The sequence below is a fragment of the Lithobates pipiens genome, unplaced genomic scaffold, assembly GCF_037356315.1.
Source record: "Lithobates pipiens isolate NorthernLeopardFrog02 unplaced genomic scaffold, aLitPip1_a1.2 Scaffold_3, whole genome shotgun sequence".
NCBI lineage: Eukaryota > Metazoa > Chordata > Amphibia > Anura > Ranidae > Lithobates > Lithobates pipiens.
Genome location: NW_027507790.1, coordinates 284,435,021 through 284,456,490, shown reverse-complemented (window position 1 = coordinate 284,456,490; position 21,470 = coordinate 284,435,021). Strand labels below are relative to the sequence as shown.

At 46.7% G+C, this 21,470-nt stretch overlaps 1 protein-coding gene across 4 annotated transcripts in view; it reads right to left on the bottom strand.

The window, feature by feature from the left end:
• The window catches only part of UBA1 (ubiquitin like modifier activating enzyme 1), a 69,922-nt gene that overhangs the window by 20,894 nt on the left and 27,558 nt on the right, over positions 1-21,470 (bottom strand). For all 4 annotated transcript variants that reach the window (XM_077463250.1, XM_077463253.1, XM_077463249.1 and 1 more), the window contains exons 4-15: positions 14,021-14,189; positions 13,798-13,932; positions 13,417-13,523; positions 12,829-12,919; positions 12,417-12,549; positions 11,302-11,399; positions 11,032-11,178; positions 10,757-10,933; positions 10,569-10,679; positions 10,399-10,479; positions 8,942-9,097; positions 8,581-8,746 (exon numbers count right to left, since the gene is read on the bottom strand). In XM_077463250.1, coding sequence (XP_077319376.1) covers positions 8,581-8,746; positions 8,942-9,097; positions 10,399-10,479; positions 10,569-10,679; positions 10,757-10,933; positions 11,032-11,178; positions 11,302-11,399; positions 12,417-12,549; positions 12,829-12,919; positions 13,417-13,523; positions 13,798-13,932; positions 14,021-14,189 — 1,571 coding nt within the window. The remainder of the gene's footprint in view (positions 1-8,580; positions 8,747-8,941; positions 9,098-10,398; positions 10,480-10,568; positions 10,680-10,756; positions 10,934-11,031; positions 11,179-11,301; positions 11,400-12,416; positions 12,550-12,828; positions 12,920-13,416; positions 13,524-13,797; positions 13,933-14,020; positions 14,190-21,470) is intronic.

The window sequence follows — 21,470 nt, the reverse complement described above, 5'->3', positions numbered from 1 at the left end:
CGGGGACTCATGGTGGGGGACACACTAAGATTGCGGCGTACGCCGACGACCTACTGTTCACTCCAACTCCACGATTTCCCTCCCTAACCTCCTTAAGGAATTTGACACGTACGGTAGGCTGTCAAACTTAAAACAATTTTTCAAAATCTGTGGCCTTGGCAATTGCTGTGCCCCCCCGATCTTTACTCCCTATGCAAACGCACTTCCGCTTTAAATGGACGAGTGAAGCGTTAAAATACCTAGGAACTCTTATCCCATCAAATATTAAAATGTACTTTTGATCTAAATTTCCCACCATTTCTGTCAAGGACTCGTGTCCTCCTGGAAAAGTGGATTGCACTCCTGGTTTGGGAGATGTAATCTCCTAAAGATGAGCATCCCACCTAAATTTCTGTACCTTATCCAGGCTCTCCCTATATACATCCCCCGATCCTTTTTTAAGTCCACGCAATGTTCACCCGCTTCGTCTGGGCAAATAAAAAGCCCCGTATCAGCAGAATCTACATCTCCCTGCCAAAATGACAGGGAGGTCTGGCGTTGCAAGACATCAAGCAATACTACATGGCCTTGCACTTAGGTTGCATTTTAGACTGGAGGCGCAATGGGAAATCCAAACTCTGTAAAAATTGAGCAGACCCAAACGAACATCGGTAAAAAAGCACGCTCTGGTGTTTTTCCCTCCGCCCCTGGAGATCTGAAGAGCCACCCGCTACTGGACACCACCTTGCGTCACAGTAGGCAGTGCTCCTTCCAATATTCCTTGACCTCAACACATTCACCACTCTACCCGGTATTGGGTCACCCGGACTTCTTGCCGGGTATAGAACCCAATGAGTACAGCAGCCTGAGGGAAGCCAGCTTGGATTGTGCCGCTGAATTTGTGATAGACGGGCACTGGCCCTTCATATTGGAATTGACCGATTTGACAGGAGTGTTGCGTCTCCCCTTCTGGAAGGCAGTACAGTTGCATTATTTTCTTCACTCATTACCCAACCCTAGGGATTTCACTAGACAACCGGAGTTTGAAGAGTTGTGCCGGGGTACTGACTCGATCACGAAAACCTTATCCTGCATGTACTCCATGCTCAGCAATGCTATGTCCCCACCGCCCTTACTCTACAACACTAAGTGGGAGAGAGACCTCAATCGCACAATTTTCTAAGACACAAAAACAAAAGATCATCAATTGTGCCCTCCAAACATCCATATGCACCAAAATACAAGAAATTATAAAATCATGTCGCATTGGTATGTCACACCATCTAAATTAAATAAGTTCTTTCCCAACACCTCGGATCGCTGCTGTTGGTGCAGGAGGGAAGAGGGCTCAATGCTTTACGTGCTTTGGTCTTGCCCTGACCTATGGAGATTCGGGGGGGGGGGGGGGGGGGGTGTTAGACGCATCACTCTGGTATTTCGTAAACTTCTGAGGATGCGGCTTTCTTCCTCCTTCACTTATCCGAAGTGCCGATCAAAAGAAAAAAAAAAAAAATTAATGTAAATCGCTGACTCGCCACCTGCTAAATGCCGCAAAGGCATGCATTTCACTGCACTGGAAACAAACTTGCCCCCCTACAGTAATAGATTGGCTGAGGAAGGTGGAGGAAGTCAGTAAGTTGGAAGACCTGGTTCTCACAGCTCAGCATAAGCACAAGACATATTTAGCAACCTGGACAAATTGGAAAATCTTCATCTATTTGGATGAAGGAAACTCACTCCTGAACCCTTGACTGAACACACATAGTTTAGGTTACCAAAACTCCGAAAGCAACGGTAGTATGCTCACCCATGCCCTAGCTGCTCCCCTTCACCCCGCCTCCTCTTTTCTCTCTTCTTCCTCTCTCCATCCTTGCTCCCTTCCGTCCCCCTACCCCAACTATACTTACTTCCTTTCTATGTTTGTCAGAAAATGGAAAATGAAGGGAGGAGAACCGGCTAAAACCGAGTATAGACTAATTGATTGGCAGTGAACAAAAGTCAATTTACATCCAAATTTGTTATGATGGAGACATATTGAGGTCTGTAACATGCTATACATTTGAAATGTTTTTTTTTCTGCATTGCTGGGAACTCTCCCTTAGTTGGTGTTCAATAAAATAAAAAACATACACTATCCAGAATCTTCTTGTATCTATCGAGAGCTAGGTTGGGGGGGGGGGGGGGGGGGGCGCCTCTCTCTGTGTAAGCCATGCTGAAAAGATTCCTGGAAAAGAGCCTTAAAGAGGAAGTAAACCCTGATGGGTTTACTTCCTCTTTTTTTCCCTGCAAAGGTAAAGCATAATGGACTACTATGCATCGCATAGTAGCTCATTATGTGTCACTTACCTGACACAGGAGCCAGCGAAGTCGCCGCTGTCCCCTGTAGTCCGCCGCATCCATCTTGCTGGTGGCGTCTCGCAGCTCCGCCGAATGACAGCCGCGAAGCCGTCACTCCCGCGCATGCGCACGGGAGTCAACAAATTAGGCAGCTGCATTCTTGGACTTGCCGCGTTTAGTGCGCCTGCGCGCCGCTGTCTACGGCGCATGCGCCGTAGACAGCGGTGCCCATTTTCGGGCAAATATCTCCTAAACCATATAGGTTTAGGAGATATTGCTTGGACCTACAGGTAAGCCTTAATCTAGGCTTACCTGTAGGTCAAAGTGGTTTGTAAGGGTTTACAACCACTTTAACAGATAGTAACCCTTTTTTTCTCTAGCATTCATTGAGGGGCGCAGCTCCTCTTCATATTGATGGCTCATTGGGACAGCCCAAAGCAGTGAAACATTGAGGGGTTGAGCAACCCAAACAAAACAGAGCAACTAGGCAAAGATGTCAACACCGAGATCTGTAAACAGCAGCCTGCAAAACTTTGAAACCAAAACTAGCATCCAAAAATGCCAGCACATGAACTTTGTGCTTTTACTAAATTCTACAGACGACCAGATCCCTACCTTGCAACCCTAAGACAAGAAAAGAGTTTGTAGCGAATGCCACGAAAAAAGTTTATCAGATCGATTACTTGCTCCACGCCTGGAGTGGTTTATATGATGGAATGTGAGTGTGGTCTCCAATACGTCAGAAGAACATCACGACCTTTGCACATTCGTATTGGAGAACACAACATTAAAAACGGCGTTGTAACAAATAACGTCTCTAAAACATTTCAAGTTGTTCCACGATAGGAATCCGGCCAAACTAAAATTGTGGGGTATTGAGAAGGTTACCCGACATTGGAGGGGGGGGGGCAACTTTATTCAGACAGTTGAGCCGCCGGGAATCCTTCTGGGTTTATGAGACCCAAGTGGGAGTCCCTACGGGACTCAACGTCAAATTTGATTCAAATTGTTTTATTTGTGACTGTTAATGTTTTACTTTTTATTGCCAATATATGTCTAATTTTATTAGTATTGTAAAGGGTGGTTGCAGTGACACCAGATTTTGAATATTTGGGTCTTCTAAATGTTAAAATTATATTTTAATATATCATTTTAAATTAATGTGACCTGGTCCGGCTTCTTGAGTTGGTTTCCGACTCTTATTCACCAGAGGCCACTTCACACATCAATTTTTTTTTAGAACATTTTACTTTGGGAGTGATCCCTGGTAATATTGATGGATCTTATTATAATCCCCTTTTGGATTCTATATTGTAATCTCCTTTTCTCACGCTAGATGGCGCTGTATAGCACAATGTATGGGCACTTTTTACTGCAGTGGAGAATGATTATTGTTTAGGGTGATGACAGTGTATGCCCTGCCCTCTCCTCTATCTGTAGTAATGTTTAGGTGCCCTCGGCGATGCGGGCAATATAAGGAGGGTAGGGATTACATCTTTTACTGTTATGTCAGGGTAGTGATAATACCAACGATGTGGGTGGAAGTGAGGTGTCTCTAGACAAGATATTGAGCCGTGTCACGTGATCGTGCGTCGCCCGTCCGCGCTCATTGTGCTGTACGGATGGAGATGTCGGTAGCACGGTGGGGGCGGAAAGTGAGCGTGTGAGACTTCCGGTCACATGACAGACCGGTCACATGACTTGATCATCATGTGGCTACAGGCCTGCCCATTGCTGTGCTCAGCCATGCTGTGTTTACCATGTTGCCGTGGATACAGCGTGGGCAGAAGTGACACATTGAGTCCTTCTCTCTTGTGATTGGCTCTGCCTTACTCATGTGACTGTATTCCGATCATGTGACCGGAACATGTGACTTGAGTTTGTTTGGCTTTCCTACATGTACTGACACTGACGAGTATAACATTACATTACCTTTGAGCAAGATGAATTTTAAGCTGAATTGATGACTTTTGATATTAGTAAGTGTGATTTATATGTTTTAAATCATGTGAATGATTATATATGTTGATTATTTTTAACTTAATGGGGATGATGGAAATGGTTGTGAATATCTGTCCCCTGATTGGCTACAGGCTTTTAATCATGATTCATTCAGCTGGGGATAATTAGTGGGTGGCTATAAATTTGAAAATGGTTGCGAGGGCCTCTTTATCCGCTGATGAAGTCCCGTTCAGGACGATACACGTGCGGGAGGACCCTGGAAAGTCACTGCAACCACCTTGTTTAAGTGAACTTCGTTCATCCATGCTTATAATCCAGCACTAGCTGTAGTGCTCTGTATGTATGAGAGTACCTGTCTTTTGGCAATAAATTTGTTTTGTTTTTATCTATACGGTCTGTACTATACATGTTTTTCTATTTTATAATGTCCATGTGGGGAGTTTGAGCCATCATTGATGACAACGCTGTGATATCCAAGGAGCGGAGTTGCACCTTTTTGATCCGCCTGAATCCTGGTATATGACCACTGGCAGTGGTGAATGCTCCATGTGACCCATCTGTTCAGTCAGGGGTCAATTCTTTAAGGTGAGCGGTTTGGCACCTGTTTTCTGGTGTATAAGGATATCAGTATGCATTCTATCCACTGAGAAGAATGAAGGATTGTCGATCAGTACCATCATAGACGGTTCTTTCACTTTGTATCATTTTCCTTTTTATGTTGTTCATCTTGAGAGACTTTATATACCGTATATACTCGAGTATAGGCCGACCCGAATATAAGCCGAGGCCCCCAATTTACCCCCAAAAAAACTGGCAAACTTATTGACTCGTGTATAAGCCGAGGGTGAGACATGCCTGTCCATCCCTGTGTGTGTGTCCGTCCATCCCTGTGTGTCCGTCCATCCCTGTGTGTGTGTCCGTCCATCCCTGTGTGTGTGTCCGTCCATCCCTGTGTGTGTGTCCGTCCATCCCTGTGTGTGTGTCCGTCCATCCCTGTGTGTGTGTCCGTCCATCCCTGTGTGTGTGTCCGTCCATCCCTGTGTGTGTGTCCGTCCATCCCTGTGTGTGTGTCCGTCCATCCCTGTGTGTCCGTCCATCCATCCCTGTGTGTGTGTGTGTCCATCCATCCATCCATCCCTGTGTGTGTGTGTGTCTCCATCCATCCATCCCTGTGTGTGTGTGTCTCCATCCATCCATCCATCCCTGTGTGTGTGTGTATCCATCCGTGTGTGTGTGTATCCATCCGTGTGTGTGTGTGTGTGTGTGTGTGTGTGTGTGTGTGTGTGTGTGTGTGTGTGTGTGTGTGTGTGTGTGTCCAGCCTACCTGTGTCCCGAGCCTTTGTCCCGAGCCTCCGTCCCGTGCCTTGCCTCCTTGCCTCCGTCCCGTGCCGTGCCTTGCCGCCGTGCCTTGCCTCCGTCCCGTCCCGTGCCGTGCCGTGCCTCCGTCCCGTGCCCTCTTCGTCGGCGCCTCGGCGGCCATTGTAAAATTCAAAAGCTGCGCCGCCGCCTTCGCCTGTGATAGGCGGAACACTGAATTTCCCAGCAGCCTGTGTTCCGCCTATCACGGACATCGTATCATCCTCGTCCGTAGTACGAGGATGATACGATGTCCGTGATAGGCGGAACACAGGCTGCTGGGAAATTCAGTGTTCCGCCTATCACAGGCGAAGGCGGAGCCGGAGGCGCGGCTTTTGAATTATAGAATGGCCGCTGTCTGTCTGCTCGACACGCTGATCGAGCGGGCAGACAGCGATGACTCGAGTATAAGCCGAGGGGGGCACTTTCAGCCTCAAAAAAGAGGCTGAAAATCTCGGCTTATACTCGAGTATATACGGTAATACCAATAGGGTTTTTTTTTTCCAGCGCCGCACTGTTCTGTTTATGTTTCTTTGAGGTTTTTGTTATATTTACCTTTAGTGTTCAGCTGCTCTGTTACTTATACTTTAAACAGAAGGTTTTGTTTTGCGCTGACTGATTTTGCATTTAATACTGGAACCCCAAGACACAGATTGTATTGTATCAGAACAGTTCCACCCTGAGAGAAGGAATCAGCGTCACGTGAAGACCCCCAGAAATGACATACTCCCTCATCAACGAAAATAGCCTACAATATAAAAACACAATGGGAAGGAGATCTAGGGAACCTTGAGGCCGAAGACTGGAATGAGGCATTGGACACAAAGTATCTGACCCAAACTATCTGACAGACTAACCAAAACATACATTCTACAAACGCACATTAGCTCACACCCGCAAGAATGGCTAAATTTAATCAGGGACACAGAAACAGTTACATTCTACCACCTCCTGTGGTCCTGACCCTACATACAGGGATTCTGGAAACAAGCGGTAGATTTTCTTCATGACAACATGGGGTCTCCGCTAACTCTAGCCCTACAAACCGTTCCTACTGGATATTTTTAGCAGATGCTGATATGGACAAATGCACAAGACCCTATTTTCCGCCTGTAAAACCATAGCTAAAAACTTTGGATGCAGCAGGCTCCCCCTAGACGGTCTGGAAGACGTTAATAGCACATTGTACTATAAAAAGATTAATCTACGCTAATAGAGGGTGCCCTGCAAAATATACCAAAGGTATGTTGGTTCCCCAACATACCTTTTGAGAGGGGGGGGGGGGGGGGGGGGGGGAAAATACATACATACATACATACACATAATATATATACTCTCCTGTGAACCTCAAAATCTGGTGTAGAAAATGTCCCTCTGCTCTAAGGGACAGGGCTTAAAAAGAATGAAGGTTCTTTTTTTTAAACAAAAAGTTAGTTAACCATTCTGTGCAGTGCTTTTGCACAGAGCAGCCCCAATACTCCGCTGGTATTCCTGGCTTCTCCCTCCTGCCCCCAGAGAAAACAGATTGTATGGGGGTACCCGAGCAGGCTCGCTCTTGAGCCATGGTTCAGCCCCACCCCTCTTAATGGCTGACTGGCTATGACTAAAAGCAGCCAATGTGGGCGAGTCCCCAGAGAACCGAGGCTCTCGTGCACATCACTGGATTGCAATGGGGCTCTGGTATGGGGAGGATACTGCACAAAATGCATGAAGGCAACAAAATCTTGAGCCTTTAGAACCACTTTAAGAGTTCCCTTATTAACCATTTAAGAAAATCATTTGGCTTTCAACATCATCACATTAAGGCCTTTGTATGTCATTAAAGTGATATTAAAGCTTGTATACCCACACATGTATTTAAAAAATAAATAAACCCCACCCCAATCAGCCCAGTAAGGCAAAGACATAATTAGTACGCACCATATACTAGCTCATTATGAAATATTTGCCTTAGAACGAGGTCCCCGTATTGCAGGCCGTTCCACCACAAGGGAGCTGACATTTTACCTTAGACGTTTCTTCTGTGTTCATGGCTCCGGAGCTGTGAGGCTCCAGAGCCACGAAGATGTCACTTCTGCACACGTCAAATGTCTTCTTCCCAGCAAGGTCCAGCGGCTACATGAAAAGTGAATATCTCCTAAACCAGAGAGGTTCAGGAGATATTCATTCTACCTACAGGTAAGCCTTATTATAGGTTTACACGGCAAAATTGAATATAAGGGTATACAAGCGCTTTTAAAGTTTTTTTATTTATTTTTTTTGTTTTTTTTTAAACCAACAAGTTATACTTACCTGGTCTGTGCAGTGGTTTTGCACAAAAGCAGCCTAGATCATCCTTTTCTCGGGTCCCTTGCTGGCGCACCTGGCCCTTTCCTCCCGCCAAGTGCCCCCACAGTAAGCAGCTACCTATGGGGGCACCCAAGCCAGGTTGTGTGTCCATTTGTACACAGAGCTGCGGCTCAGCCCTGCTCCCCATCGGCTCACAGCAGCCAATTGATCAAGACAGGGCTCAGGTAAGTTAATAGGGGGGTTGGGTTGCTGCACACAGGATTTTTATCTTAACGCATAGAACGCAGTAAGATTAAAAAAAAAAAAAAAAAAAAAGTTGTGCCTTTAGAACCACTTTAATTAACACCTCATTATAGTGAACCCATCACCATTAGTTACAAAGGCAGCATTCCAAAGTGTTTGACCTTTGGAGTCCAACCATGCTAAGGGATAATGTGATGCACAATGGAATGAAACACCAGTATATACAAAGTTGTTGAAGTTCCTGCCATTAGGGTATCAGCAGACATCAGTAACTTCTGTGACAGCTAGCCAAAAACCCTTAAAAATAAAGTCATTGTTATCAAATAGGTCAAAGTTACACAGTAACAGCAAGGGGCTCTGTTTGCAATAGTCATGTCAGGCAGAAAAATAAAACTTGTAATGATGATCACTCACTGGCATCCACATTGTCAAGTGCATTAGCTACACCATCTAGTGCTTCAAAGAAATCATCATCATAAACTTTCTCAGTGTCTGGTCCCACTCTATTCTGGTGAGCAGTGACATGCAAGTCAGGATTCATCTGTTTGACGGCCTGTGCAGCAGTTTCAGATTTCATTTTCTGTTAGGAGAGATGACACAGTAATTACATTCTGTTTATTGTTGGGACAGAATTCAAAGTTAAAGGTTTCTGAGCTATTTTTGGCAAAATTTTTGTTTTTTTTAGCATGCACCAAAAGGCTGTCATTTTATGAAAACAAAAACGATGCCAGCAGATGAAAGGTAAAAAAGCTCATGCCCTTGTGCCACCACTCACCGTAACATCCCACGTTCTGAAAAGGAACTGTCTGTTCAGGTTAGACTTTTCTATGGTGTCCATGTCAGTGACTGTGATCTCTCCGCCTTCTTTAGTCCCCAAACCAATCATAGCAAAGTTTTTCAGCAGCTCACAACCAATGGCACCAGCACCAACCTGCACAAAATAGGGATGTTAAAAAAAAAAAAAAAAAAAAAAAAACACAGCAGAGCAAGATCACTTAACAATGAACCCATTATGACAAACATCTACATATTTGAAGATACTCGATCCATGTCATAACAGCTTTGTTGCAACATGTTCAAATTCAAAACATCTAGCCTAGAACAGCAATACAAACAAATGGTACATTTTTTTTTTTTTTTTTAAAGGGGTTGTAAACCCTCTCATGTTTGTCACCTTAATGCATCCTTCTCTTTTTTTAATTAGTATATCACTTACCTCCACTGTGCAGCTAGTTTAGAAAAGAGTGGCCCCGTTCGTCGCCTTCTGGGGTCCAACAGCGTTCACGGCACCTCCCCGCATCAGAAACCCCCTAGAAGCATTCTCCCTGGGGTCAGGGGCATGTCCGAGTCCAGCATTTGCGTCCCTAGACACAAAATGACAGCCTCGCGCCCCCCCCCCCCCGTCATTGGATTTGATTGACAGCAGCGGGAGCCAATGGCTGCGCTGCTATCAATCTATCCCAGCGATTCTCAACCAGGGTTCCGTGGAACCATAGGGTTCCTCCAGAGTTTGCTAGGGGTTCCTTCAGCATTGGGCCATTTCTGCCTCTCAAATACACTAATGTATCATGATTTGTAGATTTCTAAGCATTTCAAGGGTTTCACCATGTTGAAGAGGTTGAGAAAGGCTGGGGGGGGGGGGGGGGGGATGTGTTTATTTTTTTTTTAAAACATTGGTTTAGTAACCCTTTAAAGCTGTTCTAAAGTCTAAACATGTTTTACTTTAACGCATTCCCTGCATTAAAAGGTAGTAAAAAAAAAAAAAAAACACACACACTTAGGTAGCAGTATGCACCCTCAACCCCACTTTGTTCTTACCTGAGCCCTTACTCGATCTAGAGCGGTGTCCATCTGTAGCGGCTCTCCTCAGGCTTTGCTGAGGCAGCAGAAGTAATTGGCTCCTACTGCCATCAGTCAAATCCCATGAGGGAGCGTGGGGCAGCGCTGTCTATGGACGCAATTCCACAGTACGGAGAAGAGGAGGGGCGTCCTCCTTCTGCCTTTTAATTTGTACTGCATTGCCAGCAGAAATAGAGTGAAAATATCCATCTATAGCGAGAAAGTGTGTGTGTGTGTGTGTGTGTGTGTGTGTGTGTGTGTGTGTGTGTGTGTGTGTGTGTGTGTGTGTGTGTGTCTTGACTGCAGCCGCTTTAACCAAACGTAACATATCATTTACAGATGAATAGACAAGTGTTGGAAAAAAAAAATTAAAAATCGAAGGGAGCAACTCACCAAGAAATACCGCTGTTTTCCAAGCTTCTGTTGCAGCTCAGACCCAAACACAGCTATCTGTCCATCGTAACGACAATTTTTCTGTTATCGAGTAAAACACAGACATGTCCAGTTAGATAAAACCCAGAGTGAAATGGGTTAGTGATCTGTAGGCCACCAATGAAACTTACAGGGCTGCAGTTTTCCTCAGTCAGTACGGCATCTGCATTTTCCTCTGGCAAACACTCTAAGGCATCAAAGTACAACCACTGCATAACTGGCATGAACTTCCCTGAAAGTGCCTGAAGACAAAAAGGACAGTCAGCAAAGTCAGCAAAACTGAAGAAAACCAAAAGAAATAAGTGCTCACAAAATGCACCTTCATAGCCTCCTGTGCAGCAAGCCCCCCAATAAAAGCATTCATAGGAGCCAGGTTTCCAAAAGCCTGGAAGGACAGTTTTCTCAGCAGATCCTCTTTTAGTTCTTCCTGCTTTGCCGATCCATTTAAGTGCTGATTAAGGTCTTTGGTAGTAGCCAAAACTTCATTTGCATCAGCCTTGAAATGACCAAAAAAAAAGCACACACATAAATTAGACAGAAAGGGCTTTGATATCCTTCTAGGTAAATGAGCAATAAATCTTAATTGACACTCACCTCATTACGAGGCTTTGGAAGTCGGCCATGCTTCTTCTGGAAGGCATGAAGGGCCTGGAAGCCTAGGTGCAATTGGGACGGGCGGTCAAACTTGGCAAAGTCTGTGATCAGAAACTCTGGTTCCTTGAGGGACTCCCGCATGGGTTTCTGTAAGATGAAAGCGCAGTAATGGGAAAGTCAGTGTATAAAGGAGAGAGGCAAGGGAGAGCCACATGTAGTAAATAGTTCTCAGCCCATGTGCACAAAAAAAAAAAAAAAAAAAAAACTTACAAAGCCAATCTTTTTTGGCATTTTGACTTGGCTGACAATTCCCCCACGAACATAGTCTGAGAAACTGGTTGTGTCGCAGATGCTGAACGTGTAAGGTCCTACAAGAGAAGAAAAAATTAAAAAAGTTTTACCCCATACCAGACAGCTTTCAAACCATACAAGCTTTGGGAGAGGACACACTAGCAGCTACTTGTCATCGATAGCCTTGGATCCCTTTTTCTATCCCCAAGTCACTGTTGACAGCGCATCACGCAGCTTTTTTGTATGAACTTCATTTGAAGTGTGGGATCTTCTCCCTGCACCCGTTGTCACCATTTGAACAACACTAAACCATGTAGGGCTCTGCCCACCTGATGCCATTCATTCACAGGGTTCAGTAAATAGGAGAACCACAGCTACCAGCCAATGCGGTTGACAACTTCTAGTTCTCAATGAACTACCGGGGCACTCATGAGCGCTCCTAGTAGTTCATCGAGTCTTCCTGCCCACATGAGGTACGGGCAAACAGCTGCACTGAGTCAGCTGGAGCCTGAAATGGCACCTGCAATGCATTGATCGTGGGTGCAATGCTTTAAAGGCTTCTAAAAAAGCTAATTTTTTTTACCTGCAAAATAAATAAAATGTGCATTTTTTCCATTCCATACTGGTGAACGTATCCTTCAGGTTATGGTCTGCTTTCTGTATTTTTTACAGTTCTGTGCAATATTTTGGCATTAAATATTTTCTGTGCATAAGATTCCTCTAATGAAGACCAGTCACTTCAGTTCTCTCCTAGTCCAGGGTGACTGGTCTTGTATCCTCCCCCATCCTCTGAATATTTGCAGAGCGCTTGTAGTGGGTGGACTCACTGGGTGCCTGGGTGATTATGTCCCTTTTGTTTTTACATGGTCATATCTGGATTCACTATGACATTTGGTGAACACAAGTGGATTTACAACCATTGTAATGAAGGGGGAAAATACTGGAATGAAAGTTTGTGCCTGGAGTGCAGATTTCACAATGCAAGAAGCTAGGGGGCTCACATCTCGGAAGAGTAAAAATATCAGGAGAAAAGAAGCTCTAAGAAAGTCTACAGAGTTCTAATGGGGCTTTCTAGACTTGAACGCAGTTCTCACCTAGCACTTTGATCTCCACAGGCTCGCAACTGTTTAACTCGGTCATGCCTTGTATTTCCGTGAAAGTAACAAAGTCGCCACTTTCAAAGCCGTGACGAGCCTCATCTAGGCAGGTGACAACACCGGGGTTATCCTGGAAGGCATAAACAGATTAAAAACAAGCTGAGCTAAGAAGATCCAGTAAAAGTCCCGCTTTACCCTGCATATTATCCTGAGTGAGGAAATATAGAAAGAAAACACAGTTCTTGTGTCTGCATAGCAAAGAGGTGATTACTTCAAGGGTGTGTCAAAGTCCCAGAGAGATCTCATAAAACAGTAGCTACAGCAACCTGTAACTAAAATTATGAGCTGAGAGCAATTGGTCCCATCAGAATTCACATAGCTCCATAAGCGAAACTGAATTGTTGAATACCTTTGTTATCATTGAAATCATAGCACTCAGAGGTTGCTCTCCATTGGGATCCAGCACAACAAATTCCTTTCCAAAATCACAAAACAGCTGCCTGTAAAAAAACAAAAACAAACAAAAAAAAGTTAAAAATAAATGATATACCCATATCTCTAGGTTTATATCCCAGTTACTGACAAGACTTTTTTGGATAGACTGGATGAATGAGTCATTTAGTCAAGTTTAATTTGCCTTCAATTCTTTGATTTGGAGCATATTTGCAGCTTGCGTCAACTAAAGCCATGGCTAGTACAGAGGCTCCGACAGGAGCTGTCAGTTTTTTTGCAACCCGCTGGGTTGTAGGAACTAAAAACTGTTGGTGTGTACCTGGCTTTAGTCTACCTGTGTGCGGCACTGGGAACAGCAGCATATAGCTCTAGTCGGGTGCACATATGCCTTAAATATAAAATTTCAGACAGAACACCCGGTTGGAGATACTGTGGAGTTCTAGTCTTAGAAAACCCATTTAGCCACCTTTTTTTCATGTTTATTCTGCGTTTTGTGCAAACTTTAATAGGAAAGCAAAAACCATGTACAAATTAAAACACTCACCCAAAGAGGCCCCGGGTGTCAGCCACAATAAACTTGATGTTGTGATTGTGGCAGAAGTCACCCACTCGTAGCTGCTCCTCCAAAGTGGAATCTGTGAGGATCACCAACTGCAAAAGGGATGGAATGGGTAGAAGAGAAAAAAGGTTACAAGGAGGACGCAGGGAATATTGTCTGGCTCAACATCTCAAGCATACTAGCACTGCATTGATCCATGCTGTCAATTGTTTTTGCCACTAAAATGTGGGAAAAAAGTGTTACGAGAAATGTGGTCGGCCATTGATCTCCTCTCCTGAAAATGCTAGTATGCCTGATCCAATAGTTTTAAAATGGTAAGCAAACATTAGAATATTGACATTCTGTACTAAAGTTGTCTTTATTTACCTGAAAGTTCGAGAGAAGCTCATCACTCAAGGGCTTGATGGAAGCCGATACAGACACATAACGGTTCAGCTCAACCAAACTTAGAAGACAAACCTCGGCTCTGTTTTTACCGATGTCTCCCTCTCGGAGATAGAACTGCCAGAGACAAGTTAAATTTACAAACTTTAGAATAACCCATTGGCTATATAAAAAAGGAGCAGAGGTTTCACAAAGCTCTGGATACCTGAGAGGAAAGGTCCCTCCATTCAGCATTTACTTGGTCATGGATGGTGACGGACTTCACACCTCCTAAGATAACATTCTTGGCTATCTCAACACCGAGGCCACCCATTCCCGAGACGAGAACATTGGAGTTCTGCATTCGCTTCATCGCCTCATGGCCCAAGACATAGCTGAAAAAAAGCAACCAAAATTGCTAAAGTAATGACACCAAGAAAAGCCCTGCACCAGCTGAGAGGCATGATAATAGCTCTGCATGTGTTCTATAAACAAGTAAATGTTCAAACACCCTGCCTAACAAGACTATCACCCAGTAAAAGCTACAAGCGTTTGTTAAAGCAGGTATTAAAGCACAGAGCCATTGGCTCAAAATTCCCCCGTGCTGCTATGCAAGATGCCACCAAATTCTGCACAATTAATTAGGGTGTGTGGTAAAACGCCACAAGCCAGGAGTTTTTAATTGTGACAGGTTAGCATTAAAGCAAAACTTTACCCATAACTACTTGATAAAAAAAAAAAAAAAAAAAAAAAAAAAAATATATATAATAATGCTCTTTAGCAAGGAACAAATATTCCACATTATAAATAAATGTAACCAAAATTAAGCGTGTGCTGTAAATTGCCTTCAGCATTATTCCGGTTTCTTCTTGCTGGAGGTTGCCATTTTGCTGAAGCCCAGAGCCCCTAAACAGCAGCAAATCATAAACGGCACTAAACCCATCGATATATATATATATATATATATATAAAAAAAAAAAAAAAACAACCACAGGATTGCCAACCTTCACATTGGTTTGTGTCCGCAACCAAACCATCAAATGGCCTGTGTGATAACGGATCACATGTGCAGTACACTCAAACAGAAGCAGCTTCCTCGCCTGTAAAAGGATAATAGGATTTTTTTTTAATCACCGTAAAATCCTTTTCTCTAATTCACTGATCGACACAGCTCCTCTCTTAGCCATTGGGTTGTATACCTCACCTCTAGGAGAATACTAGGCAAAGTTGTAATACAACACTCAGAACTCAGTTCTGCCCATGGGGGGTGGTCCCTTAGGTATCAACCCTCCTGCCTGCTAGCAGACCTCAGTACATCAACAAGCAGTACAACGTAAAGATAAAAGGAGGAGGGGCGGGTGCTGTGTCGGTCGGTGAATTACAGAGAAAAAGATTTTACGGTGAGTGCAAAAAAATCCTATTTTCTCTTATATTCACCAACACAGCTCCTCTTAGCCATTGGGACAGCCCCAAGCGGTGCCAAACGAGTGGTGGAAAAAAACAGCATAAAACACGTGAAACTTTACCCACAAAAAGAACAGTGCATGGAGAAATCCACCACAAAATCAGGGTACCCTCAACAGGAGTGACCACAACCGCACAAAAAAACTGCAAAGTGTAATGTTAATGTTTTTTTTTTTAACCAGTGAAGTTTATTGAGCATACCGTATATACTCGAGTATAGGCCGACCCGAATATAAGCCGAGGTCCCCAATTTACCCCCAAAAAACTGGAAAAAATTATTGACTCGTGTATAAGCCGAGGGTGAGACATGCCTGTCCATCCCTGTGTGTCGCCCATCCCTGTGTGTGTCCATGCATCCGTGTGTGTGTGTGTGTCCATGCATCCGTGTGTGTGTGTGTGTCCATGCATCCGTGTGTGTGTGTGTGTCCATGCATCCGTGTGTGTGTGTGTGTCCATGCATCCGTGTGTGTGTGTGTGTCCATCCATCCCTGTGTGTGTGTGTGTCCATCCATCCCTGTGTGTGTGTGTCCATCCATCCCTGTGTGTGTGTGTCCATCCATCCCTGTGTGTGTGTGTCCATCCATCCCTGTGTGTGTGTGTCCATCCATCCCTGTGTGTGTGTGCATGCATCCGTGTGTGTGTGTGTGTGTGTGTGTGTGTGTGTGTGTGTGTGTGTGTGTGTGTGTGTGTGTGTGTGTGTGTGTGTGTGTCCATCCATCCCTGTGTGTCCATCCATCCCTGTGTGTCCATCCATCCGTGTGTGTGTGTGTGTGTGTGTGTGTGTGTGTGTGTGTGTGTGTGTGTGTGTGTGTGTGTGTGTGTGTGTGTGTGTGTGTGTGTGTGTGTGTGTGTGTGTGTGTGTGTGTGTGTGTGTGTGTGTGTGTGTGTCCGTCCCGGCCTGCGTCCCGTCCCGGCCTGCGTCCCGTCCCGGCCTGCGTCCCGTCCCGGCCTGCGTCCCGTCCCGGCCTGCGTCCCGTCCCGGCCTGCGTCCCGTCCCGGCCTGCGTCCCGTCCCGGCCCGCAGCTCTTCGTCGGTGGCCATTCTAGGATTCAAAAGCCGCGCCTCCGTCGGTGATAGGCGGAACACTCAATTTCCCACTGACTGCTGGGAAATTGAGTGTTCCGCCTATCGGATGTCCGTGATAGGCGGAACACTCAATTTCCCAGCAGTCAGTGGTCCGCCTATCATGGACGTCCGCTCATCCTCATACTACGGACGAGGATGAGAGGACGTCCGTGATAGGCGGAACACAGACTGCTGGGAAATTCAGTGTTCCGCCTATCACAGGCGAAGGCGGAGACGGAGGCGCGGCCTTTGAATCCTAGAATGGCCGCTGTCTGTCTGCTCGACACGCTGATCGGGCAGACAGACAGCGATGACTCGAGTATAAGCCGAGGGGGGCACTTTCAGCCTCAAAAAAGAGGCTGAAAATCTCGGCTTATACTCGAGTATATACGGTATATGAAAAAAGATGACATAGCAATACTCAAACAAAAAGTAGGCGCAACAGGCGCCGCACACCATGAAGAGGGATACATTCCATGTCCGACATGACAGGTAAAGAAACAGTGTACACAAGAATCATGACTGCGGGTAATACATGTATACATGCAATAGAGCGCCCAGACAGAATTGTTGCCAACCCCCTGTGTACATCGTCTACCCCGTGCAGCTATGGGGAGTATCCAGCCACCCATCCCATATTTTATGGAATTTTGTAGGGCATCCTCGGTTGGAATAAATAAGTCTTTTGTAGGGTAGAGTTTGGTTAACAGCTCTCTTCCACTGCTGGACCGTCGGGGGGTCTGGTCTGAGCCATAATCGAGCTATCTGCATCCTGGCAGCGAAGAGAGTCTCTTGTAAAAGTATCCTAAGATATTTACTTTCTTCCTGAAGGGGGAGGAGACCGAGAATACATTGGCGTGGGCAGAGTGTGAGGGGAGACCCCATATGGTCGTGCAGGAATTGGATTATCTGAGCCCAATACCTTTGGATGGGGGGACAGGTCCAAATGAGATGATAAAATGTGCTGGCTGGGTCGCCGCAGCGGGGGCATGCAGGGTCAAGACCGGGTTTGTACTTAGATAACCGTCCAGGGGTGACATAGGAGCGATGAAGTATATATAGGTGGGTCAGCCTATCCGACAATTTGGGGGAGACCTCAGTCGACACCGACAGCATCTCACCCAAATGCTCGTCCTCTATCGGTCCAACATCAGCCTCCCATCTAGGTTTAAGACTATAAGCATGGGCCGTAGCCCGAGGGGTGAGGTGTGCGTAAATGGTGGAAGTGAGCTTATGGGAATCACCACCAAAGGCCAGGCTCGCCAGGGGGGCACGCGCCAGGATCGGAGGCGCATTCCCAAACTGAGTTTGCAGTGCATGGCGGACCTGCAGGTAGCGGAAAAACACATGGTTCTGGAGGCCAAACTCATCCTTAAGAGCCTGGAAAGTCTTAACACCCTGAGTCGTGTAAAAATGAGACAAATATATGACCCCTCTACATATCCATATTTTGTAATCCGGGATCCCCAGCAGCTCCGGGATATCAAGGTTATCCCAGAGAGGTGTATGTGCGTGCAAGGAGGGGGCCCCAGACCTAGACTGCACCACACGCCACAATCAGCAATGGTGCGCAATCATGGTATGCTTATAAGTCGGGCAGGGGACAGCTCTATGTCTGCAAAAGAGTATTTGGAAGGGATGCGCAATGACATCTGTAATCGAGGCGCACACCAGGAGGGAGTACCTCAGTTTGTAATATGTGTTCAAATAATAAAAATGGGAAAGCTGGGAGGCCAAATAATACGTCTCTAGGTCGGGAAGGGCAGCGCCGCCGAGGCGAACCGGACACTTGAGGGTCTGCCAGGCCAACTTATGCCTGGAAGAGCCCCAAATGAATGAGTTAAGAATCGATTCCATATCACCGAACAGTCGCGACGGTACATGGAGCGGGGCATGCCAAAAAATGTAAAGGAGCTTGGGGAGAAGAATCATTTTGACAAGACCCAGGTGGCCCATGACCCCGAGGGGGAGCCTGGACCACACCTGGGTCTTCCGCTTCAAAAGGGGGTAGAGGGGCTCAAGATTAAGGCTGATGTAGTCCGCGAGGGAGCGAGAGCAGTGTATGCCGAGGTATTTGATGCGGTCCGTACGCTCAAGAGGCAATAAGGCCTGCGCCCTCGTGGGGGCGGCGATATCAATGGGGAGAATTTGAGACTTGGACCAATTGATGCGGAGAACTGAAAAAGCACCAAAACGACGAACCACCTCCAAAACCGCCGCCAGAGAGGGGCCGGCATCCTCCAAATATAACAACATGTCATCCGCATAGAGGCTGATAACCTCCGACAGCTGACCCACACGGAGACCACGGATAGCCGGATGCGCTCTGATGGCGATTGCCAGGGGCTCCACCACCAATGCATACAACATGGGCGAAATGGGGCAACCCTGGCGCGTGCCCCTCGCTAGGGAAAAGGGGCTGGAGATCTGGCCATTGACAAGGACTCGGGCAGTGGGGGCCTGGTAAAGAAGCTGTATCCAGCGCACAAATTTAGGGCCAAAACCAAAACTGTGCAAGCATTCCCACAAGTACCCCCACTCCACCGAGTCGAATGCCTTGGCGGCATCTAGGCTAACATGAGAGGCTTGTAGGTTCATAAACAGTCGTCTTAGGTAAAAGGCCGTATTTTTTCTGGGCATAAAGCCGGTCTGATCCGTGTGTATGAGATGGAGTATTACCTTGTTGAGTCTGAGGGCGAGGATTTTGGCCAAGATTTTAAAGTCCAGTTGCAGAAGCGAGATGGGTCTGTATGATTCAGGGGAAAGGGGGTCCTTGCCTGGCTTAGGAATGAGAACAATCAGTGCTTCATTCATGGGAGTACACCGGTATCAAATACGTGGGTGTATAACAAATGGAGCTTGGGGAGCAGGGCCTCCTGAAACTGGGTATAAAACTCCAGAGGCAGGCCGTCTGAACCTGGGGCCTTAGAAGGTGGCAAGCAAGCTATCGCCTCCGCTATACATTCCTCTGTGATGGGAGCTTCCAGGAGCTCCACCTGGGAGTCCGTGAGGACCGGGAAGTCTACCGTCTGCAGCAGGGCACGCAAGTCGTCCAGGGAGCCGACGGCCTCAGAGGTGTATAGTTCGGCATAAAAGCGCCTAAATTCCTGAACCACCTCCTGTGGATCCGACAGCGTGGCTCCCGCCGCAGACTTGAGCTGGACCACAACCGGAGGGCTGTGATCCAGATGAGCCATGCAGGCCAGCAGTTTCCCAGCCTTCTCCCCATATTCGTAAACTTTTTGCTTGCTGAAAAAAACCTTCCTCCCCGCTCCATCTAGGTGCAACTGATCGGTGAGTCTAGACTGTAGTCTCAGTTTAGAGGAGTTGGAGGGAGTGGGATGGGCAAGAAACGCGCTCTCCAGCTCCCCCAGCAACTTCTCAGCCTGCTGTACCGCTAGTCCCGTGGATTTCTTAAACTGGTTGATACGAATAGACATAAACATGCGGGCGTGCAATTTAAAAGCTTCCCAAACCAGCCCAAATGGTGCAGAGTCCGTATTAGTCCGAAAATAATGAACCCACTCCCTCTGAACGGCCTCCAAATCGGGGAAAACCGTCAGCCAGAACGGATTCAACCTCCACAGACGGGATACCGGAGTGGAGGGCAGACGAAACCGGGCCCAGCAAGGCGAGTGATCAGACAAGACCCTAGTCCCGATCCCAGCATCCAAAAGGCATGGAAGCAGGGTAGGGGGAACACAGAATCAGGTCTATCCTGGACATTGCATCATGCGCTGGCGTGAAGCAGGAGTACTCCCTACGGGTAGGATATCTATACCTCCATACATCTGTCAAAGCAAACTCGGCAAGAAAATTGCCGAATCTAGTCCGACCCGAGGGAGAGGAGGGACCAGGGGAACGGGTGAGTCTATCCAGGACAGGGGACACCACAGAATTAAAATCACCCAGCCATAGAGCCGGCAGTGAGGGGTGCTGCAGCATAAAATCAATTCCCTGCTGGAGGGCCTCAAACTGAAAGGGTGGGGGAATGTAAAAGGCTAACAACAAAAATTCAAGACCCCCAACCGTGACATGCAGAAATAGATAGCGACCCCGTCTATCGGAGTGTAAATCATGTAGACGGAATTGGATGGATTTGGCCACCAGGACAGCAACACCACTAGAATTATTAGTAAAGGGGGCATGATACATCCACCCCACCCACGGTTTTTTAAGGGATAACTGCAGCTGACCTGTGATATGCATCTCAGTCAGCACCATTATATCAGCCCGTAGCGGTTTAAGGTGGGAGAGCACCGCAACCCTCTTAGATCTCTCCCGCAGGCCGCGCACGTTCCACGTGACTACCTTAAGGGTCGCCATAACAAATGGAAGGCACAGTGCAGGATCAATGAAACAAATGGTAACCAGACTGACCCAGCTACCCCCGAGAGAGAGCCCCCGCGAGGGACGGCGTATAGGGTGGGAACGCCACCGCCACCCATCACAGGGGCTACCCCCATAGCACAAACAAAAGCCAGAGGTAATACAGGCAATACTTGAGACACATGAACAAGCAGCGGAGTATCTGTCAGACATGAATTGGTAAGTACAGACATAGAAAAAACATGGTGCGTTAGCATCAAACAGGAACTAAAAATGGTAAGGAACAACATAACAGTGCCTACACTGGACCGGCAAGGCAAACAAAATACACAGTAACCCACAAAACACAGGGGAACTGAGGCCGGCCAGGGAAACACTTCTTGAAGTGGCAGTGGGGAATGCGCCCGGCCACCATGGGCGGCAGGAGAAACAACCAGGAACTTAGAGCATACGTGACCAGGCACATTCCCAGCCGGGAGTGGGGGCGAACATAAGTCAACTGTGCTGTGCGGCCGGGTAGGGGGGGGTTCGGCATGGAGGAGTCTCTGCTAAAAGCGGTGTCCATGTCCCCGGCTGCAAAAATGTTTATGGAACGAGGGGACCCATGTAAAACAAGACCAGAGTGACATGCAGCATGAGCAGGGGCATGCAGGGTGCAATCAATGGCACGCAGGTACTTTGAAGTAACAGGGAAGAGGGGGGGCCCAGCAAACCAGGGGAAGGTGTCAGGGGTTCAAAATTACTCACGGCTAGTGGCACGGCTGACTGTCATGTAGAAGAAACAAAGGCAGGGCCACATAGATGTCACGTAGAGACCA